This window comes from Caretta caretta, chromosome 7 (genome assembly GCF_965140235.1).
Source record: "Caretta caretta isolate rCarCar2 chromosome 7, rCarCar1.hap1, whole genome shotgun sequence".
Taxonomy (NCBI): Eukaryota; Metazoa; Chordata; order Testudines; family Cheloniidae; genus Caretta; species Caretta caretta.
In genome coordinates this window covers 76,190,416-76,212,690 of record NC_134212.1, presented here as the reverse complement: position 1 = coordinate 76,212,690, position 22,275 = coordinate 76,190,416, and the positions used below count along the sequence as shown (strand labels likewise).

The 22,275-nt window shown below is 41.2% G+C and overlaps 1 protein-coding gene across 1 annotated transcript in view; it reads right to left on the bottom strand.

The window, feature by feature from the left end:
* BICC1 (BicC family RNA binding protein 1) overlaps positions 1–22,275 on the bottom strand; it is a 246,379-nt gene that overhangs the window by 110,138 nt on the left and 113,966 nt on the right. The window contains exon 3 of the mRNA XM_048856281.2: positions 12,788–12,857. Within this exon, the coding sequence (XP_048712238.1) occupies positions 12,788–12,857 (70 nt within the window). The remainder of the gene's footprint in view (positions 1–12,787; positions 12,858–22,275) is intronic.

Below are 22,275 nucleotides of genomic sequence, written 5' to 3'. Positions count from 1 at the left end.
AAGAGCGTGGGTGAAATCCCATATTATGTATATAAATTAAGTTATTACCACTCAGGATTTAGAGTCCCAACCTGAGTGGCACTGCTGAATCCAAGAATGGACTTCTTTTAAAAAAAAAAAAAAAAAAAGGGCACTTCTACAGAATACCACCGCATTAACGAAGGCAGGGAAAGCAGTCATACCTTCACAGATCTTTAATCACGCAATTAATAAAAACCTGAAACTTGTGAAATACCTGCTTCAAGAAAAGTAACTTGGTCTTAAGTACAAGAGCACATTTTTAGCTTCCTTGACTTAGACAAAACAATGTTCAAGAATACATCAGATTCTACCTCTATCATTCACTATCCCCAAAAATGTGCAAATAGAACATATGAATATACAAGAAAAAATTCTGCCCATTATATCCCCTAGTAGTGAGGGACTATGCAGCATCCTATCATTATGAATGTCTGTCACTCATTTCTCATTCTCTCTCAAAAACTTACAAATAACTACTTTTACGTGACAAAATCTGAACACATGGTTTCCCTCAAAACTTATTTTAATGTTTGGAAAATTTATATTTGTTTGGAAAACAAACAAACACATGCATTTCAAAATGTTTTATCCTCAGCTCCTCTTCATAACAACACACACTAAAGCATCTGTTACTTGTTAGAGCAGGAAATTCCTCTGTTTTGATCTTTATAGAACAGTTGAGAGTCAGTAATTAACTTGTGAATTCTGGCTTTTGTGAAGTCATACAGGATATTTTAACAAAATTGCTAAAAACAGGATCTTCAGTAGTTCCTTACATTCTAAACAGATGGAAGGTCCAAAAGTAAAATATTCTGTGAATCAACTATTTAGGGGGGTGTATATCAAGTTTGCTGTCATGTATTATTAAATTACCATCCTTAGTAATAATCATCTCATATGTAGCACTTTCTGACCATGGATCGCAAAGCTTTATCATCATTTCACAGCCTAAGAAGAAAGAGGTTAAGTGACTTACCCTTTTTCAGATCACTTAACCTTTGTGCATTGGTTTATCCCACATCACAATTTTCCTGCAGTACCAGAAAATATAACTGGGTCTCCTGACTCCTACTGCCATGCCCTATCTACTGAATCACGATGCATCCTATTATGTACACTTTGCATGACAAGTTTTAATGCTCATGTCTAATATATTAACAAGACAATATACAACCAGTCACTCCTGGAAAAGCATTAATAACTGCTGATCATAAAAGCCAGATGATACAACATTAGTGAAAAAATACTGTCGTAAACCATAAATTGTTTTCATGCTAGATTGAAAAGCACACAATATATGAACATTCAATAAGGAATTAGGATGTTTTCCTGATTATAGGGTTTTTTTTTTTAAGATCACTAACAAAAGGCCACAAAATACATCCACCAAGTACTAGCCTACCAAAATTTCAGGCCATCTTTACTAGTAAAAGTTACTAATTTGGTGATGGTGAAACATCGTCCTAGGATTTAGAGCATAAGATGCCCTGAACCACATTTATCTCCATTCAAAGTACTAAAAGTTTTCTGCCTGTCAGTCGGTGGATCAACAATTCTTTTCTATAAGCCTTACTTCTGTTCCTCCCCAACAAAGTGACTGCTAATTAGGTACTCATTTCCCAGTCAAGAAGATGGGCTACAGTCAGGTCTCAGAACATTGAGTCCGTTCACAGACAGTTGGCTGGGTACACTGTGCTGACTCTCTGTCAAGGTTCCTCCCCCACTCTGAACTCTAGGGTACAGATGTGGGGACCTGCATGAAAAAAACCTCCTAAGCTTATCTTTACCAGCTTAGGTCAAAACTTCCCCAAGGTACAAAATATTCCCCCCGTTGTCCTTGGAATGGACGCTACCACCACCAAACTAATACTGGTTACTGGGGAAGAGCTGTTTGGACGCGTCTTTCCCCCCAAAATACTTCCCAAAACCCTGCACCCCACTTCCTGGACAAGGTTTGGTAAAAAGCCTCACCAATTTGCCTAGGTGACTACAGACCCAGACCCTTGGATCTTAAGAACAATGAACAATCCTCCCAACACTTGCACCCCCCCTTTCCTGGGAAATGTTGGATAAAAAGCCTCACCAATTTGCATAGGTGACCACAGACCCAAACCCTTGGATCTGAGAACAATGAAAAAGCATTCAGTTTTTTTACAAGAAGACTTTTAATAAAAAATAGAAGTAAATAGAAATAAAGAAATCCCCCCTGTAAAATCAGGATGCTAGATATCTTACAGGGTAATTAGATTCAAAAACATAGAGAACCCCTCTAGGCAAAACCTTAAGTTACAAAAAAGATACACAGACAGAAATAGTTATTCTATTCAGCACAATGCTTTTCTCAGCCATTTAAAGAAATCATAATCTAACACATACCTAGCTAGATTACTTACTAAAAGTTCTAAGACTCCATTCCTGGTCTATCCCCGGCCAAGACGACTACAGACAGACACAGACCCTTTGTTTCTCTCCCTCCTCCCAGCTTTTGAAAGTATCTTGTCTCCTCATTGGTCATTTTGGTCAGGTGCCAGCGAGGTTACCTTTAGCTTCTTAACCCTTTACAGGTGAGAGGAGCTTTCCCCTGGCCAGGAGGGATTTCAAAGGGGTTTACCCTTCCCTTTATATTTATGACATGCCCCCCAAATCTCAGCTAGGGTGAAACACTGGCTGGGATTTCTTCCTGGAGCTCTAGGAAAAACAGACACATGCATCTCTAAATATACTACCAAGTACATAAAGACTAACAATATTTTCCACATCTCAAGGACGATTTTAACCAGTTGATTCTGGGAAACTTTCACGGGAGAGTGCATCAGCCACTTTGTTAGAAGCTCCTGAGATGTGTTGGACGTCGAAATCAAAATCTTGGAGAGCTAAACTCCACCGAAGAAGTTTTTTGTTAGTTTCCTTGACGGTGTGAAGCCACTTCAGTGCAGCATGGTCGGTTTGCAGGTGGAAACGCCGTCCCAAACATATGGGCGTAGCTTTTCCAGAGCGTAGACAATGGCGTAACATTCTTTTTCAGTGACTGACCAGTTGCTTTCCCTCTCAGACAGTTTTTTGCTGAGAAACACTACAGGGTGGAATTCTTGATCAGGTCCTTTCTGCATTAAAACTGCTCCCACACCACGCTCGGACGCATCTGTGGTTACTAGGAACGGTTTGTCAAAGTCTGGGGCCCTTAGTACAGGGTCAGACATGAGTGTCGCTTTAAGCTTGTTAAAGGCCTTCTGACACTTTCCGGTCCACTGAACAGCATTTGGCTGTTTCATTTTGGTTAGGTCTGTCAGTGGGGCAGCGATTTGGCTGTAGTGCGGTACAAATCGTCTGTAATAACCAGCCAAGCTTAAGAAGGATTGAACCTGTTTCTTTGACTTTGGGACAGGCCACTTTTGGATAGCATCCACTTTGGCCTGTAGGGGGCTGATAGTTCCTTGACCCACCTGGTGTCCAAGGTAAGTCACTCTGTTTAGGCCTATTTGACACTTCTTAGCCTTAACAGTTAGTCCTGCCTCCCTTATGCGCTCAAGGACTTTTTGTAGATGTTCCAGGTGGTCTGCCCAGGAATCCGAAAATATGGCCACGTCGTCAAGGTAGGCGACTGCATATTCTCCTAATCCCGCTAGGAGACCATCCACAAGTCTTTGGAAAGTGGCGGGTGCATTTCGCAGCCCGAAAGGGAGTACATTAAATTCATACAGCCCGAGATGTGTGATGAAGGCTGACCTTTCCTTGGCAGATTCATCTAGCGGTACCTGCCAGTACCCACTGGTTAAGTCCAAGGTAGAGATGAACTGGGCCCGTCCCAGTTTCTCTAATAGTTCATCTGTGCGTGGCATTGGGTAGTTGTCTGGGCGAGTTACAGCATTTAGCTTACGGTAGTCCACGCAAAAACGTATTTCCCCATCTGGTTTGGGAACTAGAACCACTGGAGATGCCCATGCACTTTCAGAGGGGCGGATTACACCCATCTGTAACATATCCTGGATCTCCCGTTCTATAGCAGTTTTAGCTTGAGGAGACACCCGGTAAGGTTGGACCCTAATTGGGTGAGCATTACCTGTGTCAATGGAGTGGTATGCCCGTTCAGTCAGTCCTGGGGTGGCTGAGAATGTTGGCGCGTAGCTAGTGCACAGCTCCTGGATCTGCTGTCGCTGCATACGCCCAAGGGTCATGGAGAGGTTCACCTCTTCCACACCACCAGCACATTTCCCTTCGTAGTAAACACCTTCAGGCCACTCAGCGTCGTCTCCTCCCTGGGCTGTAAACTGACAAACCTTTAATTCTCTGGAATAAAAGGGCTTTAGAGAATTAATATGGTACACCTTAGGCTTTCGGTTGGAGGTGGGGAATGCTATGAGATAATTAACAGCTCCCAGGCGCTCCTGGACCGTGAATGGCCCTTCCCACGATGCTTCCATTTTATGGGCCTGGAGCGCCCTTAAGACCATGACCTGGTCTCCTACTTTGAAGGAACGCTCTCTGGCATGTTTATCATACCAGGCTTTTTGCTCTTTTTGAGCATCCTGTAAGTTTTCTTTAGCAAGGGCTAAAGAGGTTTGGAGGGTGTTTTGTAGGTTGGTTACAAAGTCCAGAATGTTAGTTCCTGGAGAAGGTGTAAATCCCTCCCATTGCTGCTTCACCAACTGCAATGGCCCCTTAACCTCACGGCCATATACAAGTTCAAATGGGGAAAACCCTAAACTGGGATGTGGTACAGCTCTGTAGGCAAAGAGCAACTGCTGCAACACTAGGTCCCAATCATTGGAGTGCTCATTTACAAATTTACGTATCATGGCCCCCAAAGTTCCATTAAACTTCTCCACCATGCCATTTGTTTGATGGTGGTAAGGAGTGGCAACCAAGTGATTTACCCCATGAGCTTCCCAAAGGTTTTTCATAGTTCCCGCCAGGAAATTAGTCCCTGCATCTGTGAGGATGTCGGAGGGCCAACCTACCCTGGCAAAAATGTCTGCTAGTGCCTGGCACACACTTTTAGCCCTGGTGTTGCTTAGAGCTACTGCTTCCGGCCATCGGGTGGCAAAATCCATGAAAGTCAGTATGTACTGCTTTCCTCTGGGTGTCTTTTTCGGAAAAGGACCCAGAATATCCACAGCTACTTGCTGAAATGGAACTTCAATGATGGGGAGTGGCTGGAGAGGGGCTTTGACCTGGTCTTGGGGTTTTCCCACTCTTTGGCACACCTCACAAGACTGGACATAGGTAGAAACATCCTTGCCCATTCCCTCCCAGTGGAATGATTCCCCCAAACGGTCTTTGGTCCTGTTCACCCCAGCATGGCCACTAGGGTGATCATGGGCTAAGCTCAAGAGCTTGGCCCGGTATTTAGTTGGAACTACCAACTGTCTCTGAGGATGCCAGTCTTCCTGGTGTTCACCAGAAAGAGTTTCCTTGTATAAAAGTCCTCTTTCTACAACAAACCTGGATCGATTAGAAGAGCTGAGAGGCGGTGGGTTGCTCCGTGCCGCCGTCCAAGCTCTCTGGAGGCTTTCATCTGCTTCCTGTTCGGTCTGGAACTGTTCCCTTGATGCTGGGGACATCAGTTCCTCATTGGATTGTGGACCTAGGCTTGGTCCCTCTGGAAGCGATATAGGGGATGGAGCTGTTTCTGTTGACTGTGAACCGCTCTCCGCTGGTGCACTATGTTGGGATTCAGGCTCCGGCTGAGCCTCTTGTGTAGGGTTATCGGCTGCTGCCAGTTCAGGTTCGGTGGGGCCCTCTGGTGTTGAGGTTGCAAGTACTGGATTCAGTGCTGACACGGGGTCTGGTGTTGGTTGTTCGGCTGGTTCCGGTTCTGGGACTGGTTCCGTCTGGGTCTCTGGGACTGGATCCACTACTGCTGTTGCAGACATTGGCCTGGGGTCCAGGTCCATCACCTCTGACCGGGTCCTGATAGAAGTTTCCGGAACAGAGCTAGGCCTCACGGCTTGTTTAGCCTGGCTGCGGGTGACCATTCCCACCCTTTTGGCCTGCTTCACATGCTTGGCCAAGTCTTCCCCCAACAGCATGGGGATGGGATAATCATCATAGACTGCAAAAGTCCACATTCCTGACCAGCCCTTGTACTGGACAGGCAACTTGGCTGTAGGCAAATTGAAAGAGTTGGACTTGAAGGGTTGAATCGTCACTTGGATCTCTGGGTTGATTAAATTGGGGTCCACTAAGGAAGCATGGATAGCTGACACTTGTGCTCCGGTGTCCCTCCACGCGGTGACCTTCTTCCCGCCCACACTCACAGTTTCCCTCCGCTCCAAGGGTATCTGGGAGGTATCTGGGCCTGTGGACCTCTGGTGTGATTCCGGTGCAATGAACTGTAATCTGTTGGGGTTCTTGGGGCAGTTGGCCTTTACATGCCCCAGCTCGTTACATTTAAAACATCGTCCAGCTGACGGGTCACTGGGGCGAGGAGGGTTGCTGGAGAACGGGGTGGTGGGACGATAAGGGGTCTGGAGGGTTCTTTGGGAGGTAGGTGGGGCTTTGGGCGGCCCCCGGTAATAGGGTGTGGTCTGGGGTGGTCCCTTCTGGTCTCCGCTCCAACTGCAACCAGTTTTCTTCTTCTCTGCCACCTCCACCCATCTGGCTCCAATCTCTCCTGCCTCAATTACAGTTTTGGGTTTCCCATCTAGGATGTATCTTTCTATTTCCTCAGGAACACCCTCTAAGAATTGTTCCATTTGCATTAGGAAGGGCAAATTTACTGGAGATTCAACACTTGCTCCTGATATCCAGGCATCCCAATGTTTCACAATGTGGTAGGCATGTCGGGTAAATGACACATCTGGTTTCCACCTTAGGGCTCTGAACCTCCGACGAGACTACTCGGGTGTTATCCCCATTCTGACTCTCGCCTTGGATTTAAACAGTTCATACTTGTTCATGTGTTCTTTAGGCATTTCAGCTGCCACCTCAGCTAAGGGTCCACTGAGCTGCGGCCTCAGCTCTACCATGTATTGGTCAGTAGAGATGTTGTACCCAAGGCAGGCCCTTTCGAAGTTTTCTAGGAAGGCCTCAGTATCATCGCCTGCCTTGTAGGTGGGGAACTTTCTGGGATGGGAAGTGGTACTTGGAGAAGGATTACTAGGGTTTGTTGGGATATTCTGCTGAGCCTTTATCTTCTCCATCTCCTCCACATACTTCCTCTCTTTTTCCTTCTCCTCCAGTTCTTTGTCCCTCGCTTCCATAGCTCTCCTGTGAGCAGCCGCTTGGTGTTGTTCTGCCTCCCTTTCTTGTTCCTTCTTCAGCCGCATGAGTTCTATCTGTCTTTCATGTTCCCTTTGTTTTTCCTCAGCCTGAAATTTGGCTAATTCGAGCTGTAGTCGAGCCGCGGATTTTGCCATTCTAACCTCTCTGTTTTTAACTAACTTTACACCCAAGGTTTAGAAATAAACAAACAAAACTTGGCTGTAAAATTTTGCTGTGCTGGAATAGAATACCTATTCTCTGATAGTGATTGTCAGCCTACAGAAAAAGACAATTCCCTTGTCTCTGCTCTGGGCCCAAATTAAAGCAAAAAACCTCCAACTACTTGGAAACCTGCTTACCCAGCCCAAAGAAAAAAAAATTCCTTTTCAAACCTGTGCTCCTTGTAAAAGAAAAAAATCAAAATCCTAAAAAAAAAAACCCCTGCCACTTTTGTCTCCAGGCAAATGGGTAGAGCACACCCCCCCTATTTACTTTTAGGAAGAAAAGAAAAAAAAAAACTCTGGGTTGGAAGACTGTGAATTTCCCTGCAGGAGTTAAGTACCCTGCCTCCAGGCAAAGAAAACCTGCAATTCACAAAGATAATCCCCTTTTGTCTCTGCTTGGCCACAAAGCAGAGAAAAACCAAGCTGCTTTCAGTTTCAAAGCTGCTTTCTGGACTTCCTTTCCAAAGGAAAAAAAAATTTCCTTTTTAAAATCTGTATTTCTAGTTCAAAAAATCTCAACTGGATCTCAAAATGATTTCAGGTTAATCCCACCACTATGCCACCATGTCAAGGTTCCTCCCCCACTCTGAACTCTAGGGTACAGATGTGGGGACCTGCATGAAAAAACCTCCTAAGCTTATCTTTACCAGCTTAGGTCAAAACTTCCCCAAGGTACAAAATATTCCCCCCGTTGTCCTTGGAATGGACGCTACCACCACCAAACTAATACTGGTTACTGGGGAAGAGCTGTTTGGACGCGTCTTTCCCCCCAAAATACTTCCCAAAACCCTGCACCCCACTTCCTGGACAAGGTTTGGTAAAAAGCCTCACCAATTTGCCTAGGTGACTACAGACCCAGACCCTTGGATCTTAAGAACAATCCTCCCAACACTTGCACCCCCCCTTTCCTGGGAAATGTTGGATAAAAAGCCTCACCAATTTGCATAGGTGACCACAGACCCAAACCCTTGGATCTGAGAACAATGAAAAAGCATTCAGTTTTTTTACAAGAAGACTTTTAATAAAAAATAGAAGTAAATAGAAATAAAGAAATCCCCCCTGTAAAATCAGGATGCTAGATATCTTACAGGGTAATTAGATTCAAAAACATAGAGAACCCCTCTAGGCAAAACCTTAAGTTACAAAAAAGATACACAGACAGAAATAGTTATTCTATTCAGCACAATGCTTTTCTCAGCCATTTAAAGAAATCATAATCTAACACATACCTAGCTAGATTACTTACTAAAAGTTCTAAGACTCCATTCCTGGTCTATCCCCGGCCAAGACGACTACAGACAGACACAGACCCTTTGTTTCTCTCCCTCCTCCCAGCTTTTGAAAGTATCTTGTCTCCTCATTGGTCATTTTGGTCAGGTGCCAGCGAGGTTACCTTTAGCTTCTTAACCCTTTACAGGTGAGAGGAGCTTTCCCCTGGCCAGGAGGGATTTCAAAGGGGTTTACCCTTCCCTTTATATTTATGACACTCTCCTTCTCTGTTGCAGCTGCTAAATTTTATGAAATGAAGTCAAGATACATCAAACACTTTGCCAGTATTATTTTCCGCATAAACAATTGCTGTGGCTGCAAATCGGCAGTTTATTCAAATGTAAATGGGATAGGAAACAGTGTGGACTATTAAAATGTGGGCCATCCTATCTAAAATTTAGGAACACAAGGGATACGATCTCTCCCTACATATTGTTGTAATGTACTATCTTGTGTGTATGTACACAACCTCCCACGTATACAATGACTGATCAGAGGATACAAGTCTTTAGCCCTGATGCTGCTCACAACCTGTAGCCCAAAACCCACACTAACCATTTTTAATGGTGTATCACATTGCAAAAATGTCTCATTTGCAATCTACCACCACCCTACGTTTCTTCTGGCATTAAGATTTTCCAAGTTTCTCATTCTCATGTGTGCATGCTTTGGACTATATTTCCTCAGTTGTATTAGTTCGCATTTTTCCAAGCTAGATTTCATTGTTATTTTCTGCTCATGTTTCTAATCTCTATGACCCTTTGTATTTCTCTTCTCTCAATGGCATTCAACCTTACTTCGAATTTAATGTCATAAGCAAACTTCATTAATGTACATTTTATTTCTTCTCCTAGTTCATTAATCAAGATGTTCAAGTCACCTACACTTAGCACTGTTCCCCATGTTATTATTTCGTATGGCTATTATCTGTGACTGTTTCCCTGTTCGATTGTGTGATATTACCCTATATGAATGAAGAGAGCTAAATCAAAGCTGTAAAGGGGTTGTTGAGCAGCCATGCAGGAAAGGCGCAATGACACAGATATGACAGCCTCTCAGGTACCCAGCTTCAACGGAGTTAAGATAACTGGACCATCAACTGGTGAGAGAATATACGGTACCTGGCTCCCATCAAGGCAGCAAGGACGTTTTGTTCTTTACTAAGCCTGGGATGAAAAAGAACTCAAAAAGCTCACAGACCTTAGAAAAAGGAGAATTTGGGGTAAGCTGAGAGTTGCTGGCCAGGAGGTGAGAGTGAAAAGGCTGAGAGTCAAACATTCAGAGATTAGGGACAAGGCGGAAGCATCTTAGGATGTTCCTCCCAACTCAGAGATGGAGAATAAGCCTGATATGCCTGAGATGTCTGTGGATGGAGAGGTTACGCTTAGGTAAGGAAGCATGTGTGCTTATTTTAGAATCAACTCCTCAAAGCACTGTGAACCTACCTGTTGGGCAAAATAAATCAGGCTTTGTTTTGAAGAAACTGTTTCCGTCTCACTGCAAATGTATGCTATTACAGGCTCCTGAAGAGAAATGCTTGCAGGGTCTAACCCGTTACACTTATGGAATTGTCACAGTTGGTAGCCAGGAGACTGTACCCAGGTCCTAGTTTGAAAATGGGTGAATTGCAGAATTCCACCCAGACAGGTAAAGGGCCTGATACATAATACCTGTAGGGCTCCACCCCAAGAAGGGACAGCAGTGCAGTTAGCTTGGTAACCATGACAACCCCAAACACAACCCAGAACTCAATACACTGCTATTGCTCTATCCTTTGTTTATGGCTTTCAGCCAGATTTCCACATAACGGTGTGGCTATCCAAGCAGATATGAATTAATTTTGCATGAAAGACTTCATAAGATATGACCCAATATCAAATATTTTATTAAAATCCAAACAGTATTACACGTACTGCTTTCCCTTTACTTTTCTTTTTTTTTTTAATTCTGTTATAAGAACTCCCTCTCCCCCTTCTTGTTTACAGCTCAGGCTATAGCAGGATCCAGGTGGAGAACAGGTCTTCATGGAGACTTTGCTTTTTACCACTGATTGTAAGCATTCTTTTCCTACCTATGTGATCCTCACCTGTCTGATTACCACTAAATAAATTTCTCCCTTATGCTTTCTATCTAGCTATTCTTTCCTCAAGCAGTATGCATTTCTAAACACATAGATGTGCTTTCTGTCTCCAGGCAGCATATGGGGAAAGGGGAAAAACTCTCTTAGGCTGGGTCTCTCTGGCTCGTAAAAAAATAGAGCCTGCACAATTATGAACAGACCTTTTCGTTCTCTCATGAGTTCTTCCCCTGTTTAAAAGGTTAAGGTAATATGACCATTTTGGTTTATGAAATGAAAGTTTAAGAGTCTACCATGTATCAGAGATTTTAAGAAGTTTGCCAATGTGAGTGCCTAACTCCATTTTCTGATATCTTCTACTTAACCACAAAAAGCAGTTGATGGTGGCAATTTTATGTTTAACTAATTGTTTGCAACACTGAAAAAGTCCATCTGGATATTCTTATTCTTCCTTTTGACAAATATTTCCTTTACATTTCAAATAGATTTACGGACAATCCATCTTGGCTTTCTCATGTTTATCTTCATCTGTGCACCAGTGTCAACCAAAATACCCTCAGCACTGTGAAAGAGTTTTAATTCAAGTATTGCTTCAATAAGAAATCAGGTGACACACACACTCATCATTCCGACAACAGTTTGATTCCTTGAACTACTGATCTTAAACACAATCAGTATCCAGTTCCATAAAAAAACAGTCACTGCTTATATTATATTAATTTGGACTTTACAACTTTGTCTAAATTTGTAGACATAGCCATGATTACATTGACAGCCAGTCAAAAGCTTTGAACACATTTAGAGTTCTAGACTACTTTGTAATTTAAAATAGATTGCTACACAATGTCAGCTAAACTTCTAAAGCTTACAAGACAATTCAAGGTTTCAGAGTAGCAGCCGTGTTAGTCTGTATTCGCAAAAAGAAAAGGAGTACTTGTGGCACCTTAGAGACTAACCAATTTATTTGAGCATGAGCTTTCGTGAGCTACAGCTCACTTCATCGGATGCATACCGTGGAAACTGCAGCAGACTTTATATATACACAGAGAATATGAAACAATACCTCCTCCCACCCCACTGTCCTGCTGGTAATAGCTTATCTAAAGTGATCATCAGGTGGGCCATTTCCAGCACAAATCCAGGTTTTCTCACCCTCCACCCCCCCACACAAATTCACTCTCCTGCTGGTGCTAGCCCATCCAAAGTGACAACTCTTTACATAATCAAGTCGGGCTATTTCCTGCACAAATCCAGGTTTTCTCACATCCCCCCCACCCCCATACACACACAAACTCACTCTCCTGCTGGTAATAGCTCATCCAAACTGACCACTCTCCAAGTTTAAATCCAAGTTAAACCAGAACATCTGGGGGGGGGGGGTAGGAAAAAACAAGAGGAAACAGGCTACCTTGCATAATGACTTAGCCACTCCCAGTCTCTATTTAAGCCTAAATTAATAGTATCCAATTTGCAAATGAATTCCAATTCAGCAGTTTCTCGCTGGAGTCTGGATGTGAAGTTTTTTTGTTTTAAGATAGCGACCTTCATGTCTGTGATTGCGTGACCAGAGAGATTGAAGTGTTCTCCGACTGGTTTATGAATGTTATAATTCTTGACATCTGATTTGTGTCCATTTATTCTTTTACGTAGAGACTGTCCAGTTTGACCAATGTACATGGCAGAGGGGCATTGCTGGCACATGATGGTATATATCACATTGGTGGATGTGCAGGTGAACGAGCCTCTGATAGTGTGGCTGATGTTATTAGGCCCTGTGATGGTGTCCCCTGAATAGATATGTGGGCACAATTCAAATGAGTAGAGAATCAACACTTACCCAAGAAAAATAAAAAGATTAAACAAAGCTTTAGGGTCTAATATTATAAGAAATCACCTCATCTGTGATTAAATTAAATGCTGTTACTTCAGTGCTGTCTTTCACAAAAAAAATTTCAATCTTTTTAAAATATGAAAGTAAAACAAGCAAATATACCTTTTTTTGACTTTGCGCCAATCTTCAGCTTGGATGGCCAAGCAATCTGTGTGTTTGTTTCTTCCATAATCTATTAAAAGAAGAAAAAAAATAAAGTTAATTTAAAATGCAACTTTCCCCCCATCATTCTGTATGTATCTTCTAGTGTTCCTTTTTTGGTTAGATCATATTCATCTTTTTTACACATGCCCTAGTAAATACATTTGAAAAGTATAGTTAATTATAAGGGTATTTTGAGGAGGGTTTGTGTGTTTGTGAGGACAGGAGGTGGATGTCTCGTGATTCAAGACAGCCTAAAAGGTTGGAAGTAGGAATCAAGGAAGTCACACTTCAGTGGCCTCATCCAGCTGCCATTGGAGTCAAAAGAATGACCCCACTGACTTCAGTGGGAGTTTGATCAGGCCCATAGTGACAATTTCTTGGCTTTAAAATTAAATGAAAAAAATCTATTTTCTTCATTCAAGTATAAAAATATTTTTACATTTTATCAGGCTCATTTTGAATGCTTAAAGACTAAATTACTTCTGCTTGCATTCAGAATATATTGCTTAAGTTTGTTTCACTATTCATTAGTTATTTTAAATTTGAAGAAGAAATTTTATCCCTAGAACAGTTTATAGTCCAAAAAAATCTTTTGCGTATTGGATTTAGTAGCTCATGCATCCTTTTAAAGTGCTAGAATTCCTATTTTTCTGAAGTCAGCTGATGTGGCATGCAACTTGCCTATAAAATGTTCGCACTCTGAACATTAACAGAAAAATACAAGTTATCTTGCAAAAAATTTCCAATTCTTTGGGCCACATCCTCATCTGATGTGACTGCACTCACTTCAAAGGAACAACATCAATTTACTCCAGTAGAGGATTAGGCTATGTATTGTTCAGTAAGTGATTTGCTATTGTGCTCTCATGTCTTACTATTTAATAATATGTAATATTTCATATGGTTTTAATGGCTCTCTTTTCAATTATACTAATAGCAATATTTTTATAACTCAAACAATGCAACTTTACAGTAAGTGGTTTGAATACTTTTTTATACAAAAAGAATTTTTTAAAGTACTTATTTATTGAGCAAGATGTTTTGACAAGAAAAAATTCCAATCAGCAATTGGAAAAAAATTGCCAAACAGTACAACTGAATCAATCTTGGCATTGTCCACAATGAATATATATATATAAATTAAATTTCCAAAATAAATAACCAGACCACTGCAAAAAGGAAAACTAATATATTAAGAGAACCAGAAAACATTCCAACATTCATTGGTTCCGAATAGTAGTCACGTCCAGGACAGACACACTAATTTAAGAATTCCTAAGTGTATACTCTCTGCTGCCCAAATCAATAATAGAATTCCTCTACAGTCACAATTTCTAGATTAGCACACCATATGGAAAAAGTGAAGATGTTAGCCAGGACTCACTGTACTACACTTTGTATGTGTTTCAGCAACTATGGGATAATAAAATTCAGCTGGAGGATGACATTTCCAACAGAGTGAAATTCTATCAGGAATATATACATATTTCTGAGCAGACTCCAGTCCAGATGTGAAGAAATCCACTGGTAAAAAATCTGAGTTATAGATCAACCAAAACTCTCACTCACATTGACTTCATGTGTATGCATTTCACTCCACAAAGGAAAGACTGGAGCACATAGCCATTTGAAATTTCAGTTGTTTGAAATCTCACTCATTATTTGAAGTGGTCATCACTTTTGGAACTACCAAAGAACGTACAAGTTTAAAAAAAAATGAACTAGCAGACCCTTTAAAAACACAGGCAAGTCTACTCAAGTACAGAAGGGGAAACAATGATACTGCGCTATGCTCTTCCAGTCCCTCCCGATCTAGTGGAAGCCATTCTCTAGACGGACGATAAAATTCGGGATCTGAAGCCGAAGAGAGTCTAGAAAGGCCAACCACATTCTGCCACCTTCTCTTCAAAGGCAAATCAGCACTAACTTATATGAGTTCTGTTCAGTGTCCCTGTCTACCAACGGAGGGCTCTGCAGAGAGCGACCATCATGGGAGCCTCTGACAGCACAGCTGCACTGCAGACAATTTTAAAGCCACTTAACTCGGAGTCAATGTAGAGACAAAAGGCCTCCATACAGACAGTGATGGCCAAGCCCTGTGCTTTTGGGGGGCAAGGAGGAAGGAGAACTTTACTCATCACAACAAAAAAAATCAGAAAAGTTTATTAATAAATTCATTTTTCAGTCCCTTAGGTGAGTTATTTCAGGAAACTGGAGCCCATGACCACTGTGATGCAAGAACCTCATAATGCCAACTGGCAAGGGGGTGTAGAGTGGTTATAGGAATTTCCTTAATCTGGTATGTACATTCTGGTTCACCTAAGAACGTTATGTGAGGTCTCAAACAAAAGCTGGCATCACATCAGTCATCCAATATCACTGTGAAATGTATGTAAAGAGTCAGTACATGTTTTTTAAATCTGTATCGGGAGGTTGGTCACCAGCAAAAATAGGTTTTCTGTCAGACACAGTACGTTTATCCATCTATCTGTTTACATGTAAATTGAGTGTTCTCATTCACAATGGTTCTATCAATGGTCTGAACTGAAAGCAAATGAGAGATTACAAAAAAATAGTTCAGAAAGAATTTAACAAGAAGAAAACCACGGGGGGGGGGGGGGAGGGAAGAGGTAAACTTCAAAAATTTCTTCGATTATATTTGGGAGGCAAAGACGACATGGGCATCCCTCACTTAGGTAGTGAATGGACATCGGATTTGCTTCATGAAAGTGGGATCTCAACCAGGCTTGGTCGAAAACACTGGAAACAGTTTTGGGTGAGAAACCTCTTTAGTTTAGTCTCTAGCAAGCCTGTTATGATTTTATTATATAATATAACCATTTGTTTCCAATACCGTTACTCACTATCTCTTGAATCTTTCTTTGATAAGTTTATTCTTGTTTTCACTATATATGATTAGCTGGGAGGAAAGAGTTAAAAAGACACTAAAACAAGGAGGGTGGGATGCTAAAGAGAAAGATCAGCTATACAAGTGGCTGCCAGTGGGAGAAAAAAAACTCATTGGAATAAACGCTACACATCACTATTCCCTTGTCTTCTCAATAAAAATTTGGAATCCTGTGTTTGGAACAATATCAGGAGGAAAATCCCTGTATATCTTTATGTCAGACTGTCATAACTATAAAGGGAAGGGTAACCACCTTTAAATCCCTCCTGGCCAGAAAAAACCTTTTCACCTGTAATGGGTTAAGAAGCTAAGATAACCTCGCTGGCACCTGACCAAAATGACCAATGAGGAGACAAGATACTTTCAAAGATGGAGGGGGGGCACACGAAGCAAAGGGTCTGTCTGTCTGTGTGATGCTTTTGCTGGGAACAGATCAGGAATGCAGCTCAGAACTCCTGTAAAAGGTTAGTAAGTAATCTAGCTAGAAATTAATTAGATTTTCTTTTGTTTAATGGCTGGTAAAATAGGCTGTGCTGAATGGAATGTATATTCCTGTTTTTGTGTCTTTTTGTAACTTAAAGGTTTTGCCTAGAGGGATCCTCTATGTTTTGAATCTGATTACCCTGTAAGGTATTTACCATCCTGATTTTACAGAGGTGATTCTTTTACCTTTTCTTTAATTAAAATTCTTCTTTTAAGAACGTGACTGCTTTTTCATTCTTCTTAAGATCCAAGGGTTTGGGTCTGTGTTCACCTATACAAATTGGTGAGATTTTTATCAAGCCTTCCCCAAGAGAGGGGGTGTAGGGTTTGTGGGGAAGACTTCTCCAAGTGGGCTCTTTCCCTGTTCTTTGTTTAACAAGCTTGGTTGTGGCAGCATAGAGTCCAAGGACAAGGCAAAGTTTGTACCTTGGGGAAGTTTTTAACTTAAGCCGGTAGGAAAAAGCTTAGGGGGTCTTTCATGCAGGTCCCCACGTCTGTACCCTAGAGTTCAGAGTGGGGAAGGAACCCTGACATGGTGGCAGAGCAGTGGGATCATTTTGAGATCATTTTGAGATTTATTTTGAACTGGAAGCACAGCAGGATTTTAAAAGGTTTTGTAAATTCTATGTCTCTGCCTGGGGGGACAGAGCAGTAGGCATAACAAAAGGGATCTTTCTTTTTTGAGCTGGAGTTTTCTCTACCTAAAGGCAGGGTAGTTAACCTCCCGCAGGGAAATTCACAAGTTTTTCACAGACCTGAAGAGGTTTTTGTTTGTTTGATTTTTTAAGCTAACAGCAGCTGGAGGCTTTTTCTGTCTATTTGCCTGGAGACAGAGGTTTTTTAAAAGGATTTTTCTGTAGGCTGAGAATAGCTATCAGAGAACACAGGTATCAGATTACAGCACAGCAAAATTTTACAAGCCAGGTTTTTTGTTTGTTTCTTTTGTGGTTTTCTTTCTAATTCTCAGGTGTAAAGTTAGTTAAAAACAGAGAGGCTAAGATGACAGAAACCAAGGGACAACACAAACTGGAGTTAACCAGACTGGAGGCAGCAAACGAGGCAGAAAAAGCCCTAGAGGCTGCCCACAGGAGAGCTATGGAGGCAAAGGAAAAAAAGAGTGGAAGCATACACTGGTGATAAAGAGAGCAAAGGCTCAGCAGAATATATCGGATAACCCTAACAATCCTTACCCAACAATCTACAAATGGGAGTGACTATGTCCACAGTATGATGAATCCAGTGATATTGCTGAATATTTTCTCACCTTTGAGAGACTGTGCACACTCCAAAAAATTCCTGAAGCTCACAAGATGACCACATTGATAGCAAAATTGACTGGAAGAGCTCTGAACATATTCAATAAGATGCCTATTGATGAGACTTCTGACTATAATAAATTCAAGGATTTGGTTTTAAAGCAATTTCAGAAACTTCACCTGAAACTTACAGAGTAAAATTTAGAGCCCTTAAGAGAGGGCCTGGACTAAGTAATGTGGCTTATCTAAACCAGATGAAGGGTCTGTTAGATAAATGGGTCAAAGGAAGGGGTGTAAACTAGCTTTGAGGGAATGTGTAATTTGATGGCTCAGGAGCAATTCCTGAATATGTACAGGGAAGAAATAAAACAGTGTTTATGGGATAAAAAAATGGACTCAGCAGAAAGTCTTGCTTCTTATGCTGATCAATACGAGCAGTCCCAGATCGGCCAGAGAGGCAGGGCACACCGGAACAAAACGGGTGGCAGGAGGAGAGAGAAACAACCCTGGTCGCAGCTGGAGCGGATACCAGAAGGACACCCTCAGGCCACACCCTACTACTGGGGGCAGCCCAAGGCCCCAACTACACACCAAGGAACATGCTTATTTATTGTACAGTTTTATCTCTTTCTTCATTTTTGCAGCAATATACTCGTTCAGTTTCATATTTATTTTAGTCTTGTGAACTATTTTTACTACCTAAAAAGCTTCCTGTTTTCATTCGTTTCTTTCCAGAAATGACTGTGGGTTACTCCTAACAATCAGCTTTAAAAGAATTTAAATTACATTTCTTGATGTAATCATCCTGTAATCAAAAGTAAATTTTAAACACATACACCAGTCACCTACTTTAGTACAATTTAGTTCTTACAATCTGGAGAGTGAAACTGAGGTTGCATAAAAACAAATTATGAATGTTACATATTTTATGTTCTTTTGCTTTAATTTCTTTTAACTGAATTCTATAATAGAACTGCAAGAGCCTTACAGAATTTTAGAAAAAGGAAAGATGAAGATTTACTATTTATCAAGCATAAAGTAGTTAAATTCAGACTGATCCTAGAATTATGCCATAGTGAAATTCTGCCTCTTACATTACATTCTTTTATTTTGGTTTCATGGTTGTCTCATATTTTAGAAGCTAAAATGCTAGCCATCTAGTGATACTTTTTTTCTGAAACAAACTGAGAAGCAATCCACAAAAGCTCAGTCGCATGTGGCAATCAAAAGACAAGGTGGTTGAGGTAATATCTTTTATTGGACTGCTTCTACTAGTGAAGGAGACAAGCTTTTGAGTGGCACAGTTTTTCTTCTGGTCTTGGAAAGTCACAGCTAAAACAGGGTGGAACAGATTATTTAGCATAAATATTTAACACATTCTAAGGGATCATTCAAAGTTAAGTGGCCAGTTAACACCTCTGCAGTCACAGGACCAAAAAAAGAGGGGTTAGTAGGTTACAGATTGTTGTAATAAACCATAGATCCAGTGTCTTTAGTAAGATCAGGATTTTTACTGTTTATTATGCAAAGTTATGAATCTAAGGTATCAGACTCATCTTTGGAAGGTGTTGTGCAGGTTCCCTGTGAGGATAAGGCTTGAGAGGTTAAATATGGAGTGACCACTTTGTAAAAAGTGTTTGCCACTGGGCGATATTGTATTTTTGTTTTATTTTTGTGTGAGAGTTCATTTGGGAGCACAGTGATTGTCAGGTTTCACCCACATAGTTGTTATTGGAGCACTTAGGCATGAGAACACTGCTGAAGCTGATTGTTGTGTCCAGGAAGTTAATGCTGGTGCAGGACTGTCCTCGGGAGAGGCTAATGGATGTGGCAATGGAAGGCTTTTATTGGGCAGGGATCAATATAGAGCTGCACACTACGCTGAAAACAAGCAAGAGAGAAGCAGGAATAGATTTCTAATTTAACCAGATCAGCCAAACACGGGCAAGTAATAAATATGGGTATTTACTTGCATTTTAATTACACAAGTATTTAAATTACTAAACATATAGGGTCAAATTCAATACTTGTGTAAGCAAGTGCAACTCTACAGAGGTCAATGGGTGTTTCACCCACTTACTACAAAGATGAATTCTTTTGGAAAAGTGTGGGTAGGGGAAGAGGATTCCTGCTTATCCGAATTATGTAAATTGGAAAACTGTCTGAGCCCCAAGCAGGGTAATTGTGCAGGCTGCAGGCAATTTGGTTGCAGGGCTACAGCTCTGCTTAGATTTCTTGCCTGTCAGATGATCAATTATTATGCCAAATAAACCGGGAAAGTGGTTTTCTTCAGGACAGTGTAAGAATTGATTGATTGGATGGGGCTTCACCAGGGGATGGAACAGATAATAGAAAACCTGGTCGGCTGGAAGAAGGAAACCTCTGGACTGAGGACAAAGAGGTGCCTGAGCCCACCTGGATGCTGGACAGACCCAGATGGAGGGTTCTGAGACTTTCTATGCTTGAGGCCCTGAGAACTTCCTGTGCTGTGTTCAAACATACAATAAGCCCTTACATTTTACACTGGCTGAGCGTCAGGGGTTTCATTACTCCCTCGGGGTGTTGAGGCCCTGGGAGTCCAGAGCAAGTAGACTCCCTGAGGGGGCTTACGGAGAGAGACAGGTGTGCTGCAGGCTCAGAGGTGCAGCCCCAGAAGGTGGAGGGGCCAAAGGGCATAACTCCAAAGAGCTAGAACAACCATGGTGGAGGGCTGTCACATCAGAGGGGGCTAACTCCCAGGGACCAAGTGGAGCAGAGAGAGCATGGATCCTGTGAGTCTGTGACGACAACCCTGGCAGCTGAGAGCTGTGGGGCCCCCACTACCCCAGGGTGCCATGGAGGTTTCTGAAAGTCACAGAATCTGTGATCTGCATGACAAAATCTTATCTTTCCTGCGAACATAAGAAATAAGGGAACATTTCGTGAAATTGAAAGGCCACAAATTTAAAACCGATAAAAGAAGGGTTTTTTAAAAAAACAAAAAAAGCCACGGCAGACAGCCCTTGGAAGTTATTGCAACAATATGTCACTGAGACTGGGAACTCAGCAGGATTCAAAACAGTATTTTGCATTTATGAGGCTAAAAAGAACATCTAGAGTTACAGTAGTAGGAATGAAGGGAAAAAAACCCCTGCCCTAGAAGTTTGGAAGAGATATAAACCCTCATATATCTGTCAGAATATAAGACAGCATTGGAATGAGGTTAGAAAGAAGTTTTCATTATGGGCAGGTTATTCCATAACTGCCCACATCAGAGTTTGTTGCACATTGCCTTTGGAGTATCAGGTGGTGGCCACTGTCAAAGACAGGTTACTGGATAAGAAGGACCACAGGTCTGTTATGGAAATTCCTATGTTCCTAAATTTGAAACCTAAGATTTCCTCTTCCTTCCCATCATCCCAAAGAAGGCCTCAGAGCCCAGCTTCCTCAGAATTGTCCCAGGATCATTTTCTCTTTTAAAGGTTGGGAATTATAGGACACTGACAAGCAGAATCCACCATTGCAAGACTCCACTCTACTCAACTGCTACTGCAAAGCATCCACTACTTAAAGGAAAACTCAAGGTTGATGGTCCAAAAATATATTGAAAGTAACTCACTGCATTTCTCATTGAAGAAAAATTATTATATTTGGTTCCTAAACTTGACTGACACCAGTGCAAACCATAATCACAGATCACTTGATTTCTTTGCAAGCATGAGGATTTCCCACAATGTACTCCATTCCTGTGAGCAGAATCAGTAAGAAAGCTAAGAAAGCTGAATTGATCACAAAAAGCTAGAAAATTTAACCGTAATCTGATGAGCCTTTAAATCTTCTGCTCAGAAAACAAAGAAACACAGATTTGTTCAGATGGATAACAGAGTCTAGTACTTTGAGAAAGAATAGAAGAAGTTTTACTTAATAGACCTATAACTTTAGTTGCAATAAGCAGAATTCAAGAAAATTTAAATAAATTCTTGGCAGAAATTTAGACAGCACTTAATGATGAAATAAAAAGTTGTAGGCCAAGATGTACAAAAGTGACTAGTCATCTTGAGATACCTAAAACTCAGACCCCTTAAAGATATTAAGTTGGGAGCCCAAGAAATGTAGTCCTCAAACACTAAATACTTTTTAAAATCTTATCCATAAAACAAAAAAAAAAACCCTTTAGTATATAGAAAAACACAGTAAAATAAAATATATTACTAAACAAGCAAAAGACAGAATTGAAAAATTTACAAAGCCATCAGAATAGTACACTGTAGTTTCACTGGAATTACAGTATTTGATTTGCTAAATATTTTCTATACAACTTCCACTGTTTCCTTTCAATTAACCTGGTCTCTCCCTGAATTACTACTGTCCTCTGAACATTGCCTCAGACAGTGGTGATTAAGCACTTTAGAAATCTCTTTATAGAAATCTCTATAAAGAAAGGAAAATGCAAAAAAGTGAAAAAAGGAGAGGATGTCTGCTTAACAACAGAGAATCTCGCACATATTTGGAGTGGGCATAGATGATTATATACATCTACTACATATATAAATTATATTAGACACAAGTTCAGGGTCTCAATAAGATTACTAAACATGAATCACCACTAGACACTAAAATATTCCTATTAGAACTCTTGATGGACAACCCACAGTTTCTTAAGTTTAGGTAGGTAAGACCATACCAAGCTAGACATCCTATACACAGTTGTTTGAAGAAAGGCAATCACTTATTTTGGTATACCCTTACTTGGGACATTAACTGTATAAAAGTTCAAATCAGAAAGAGCAAAAAATATAGGGGTTTGTGTAGTAGTCCAA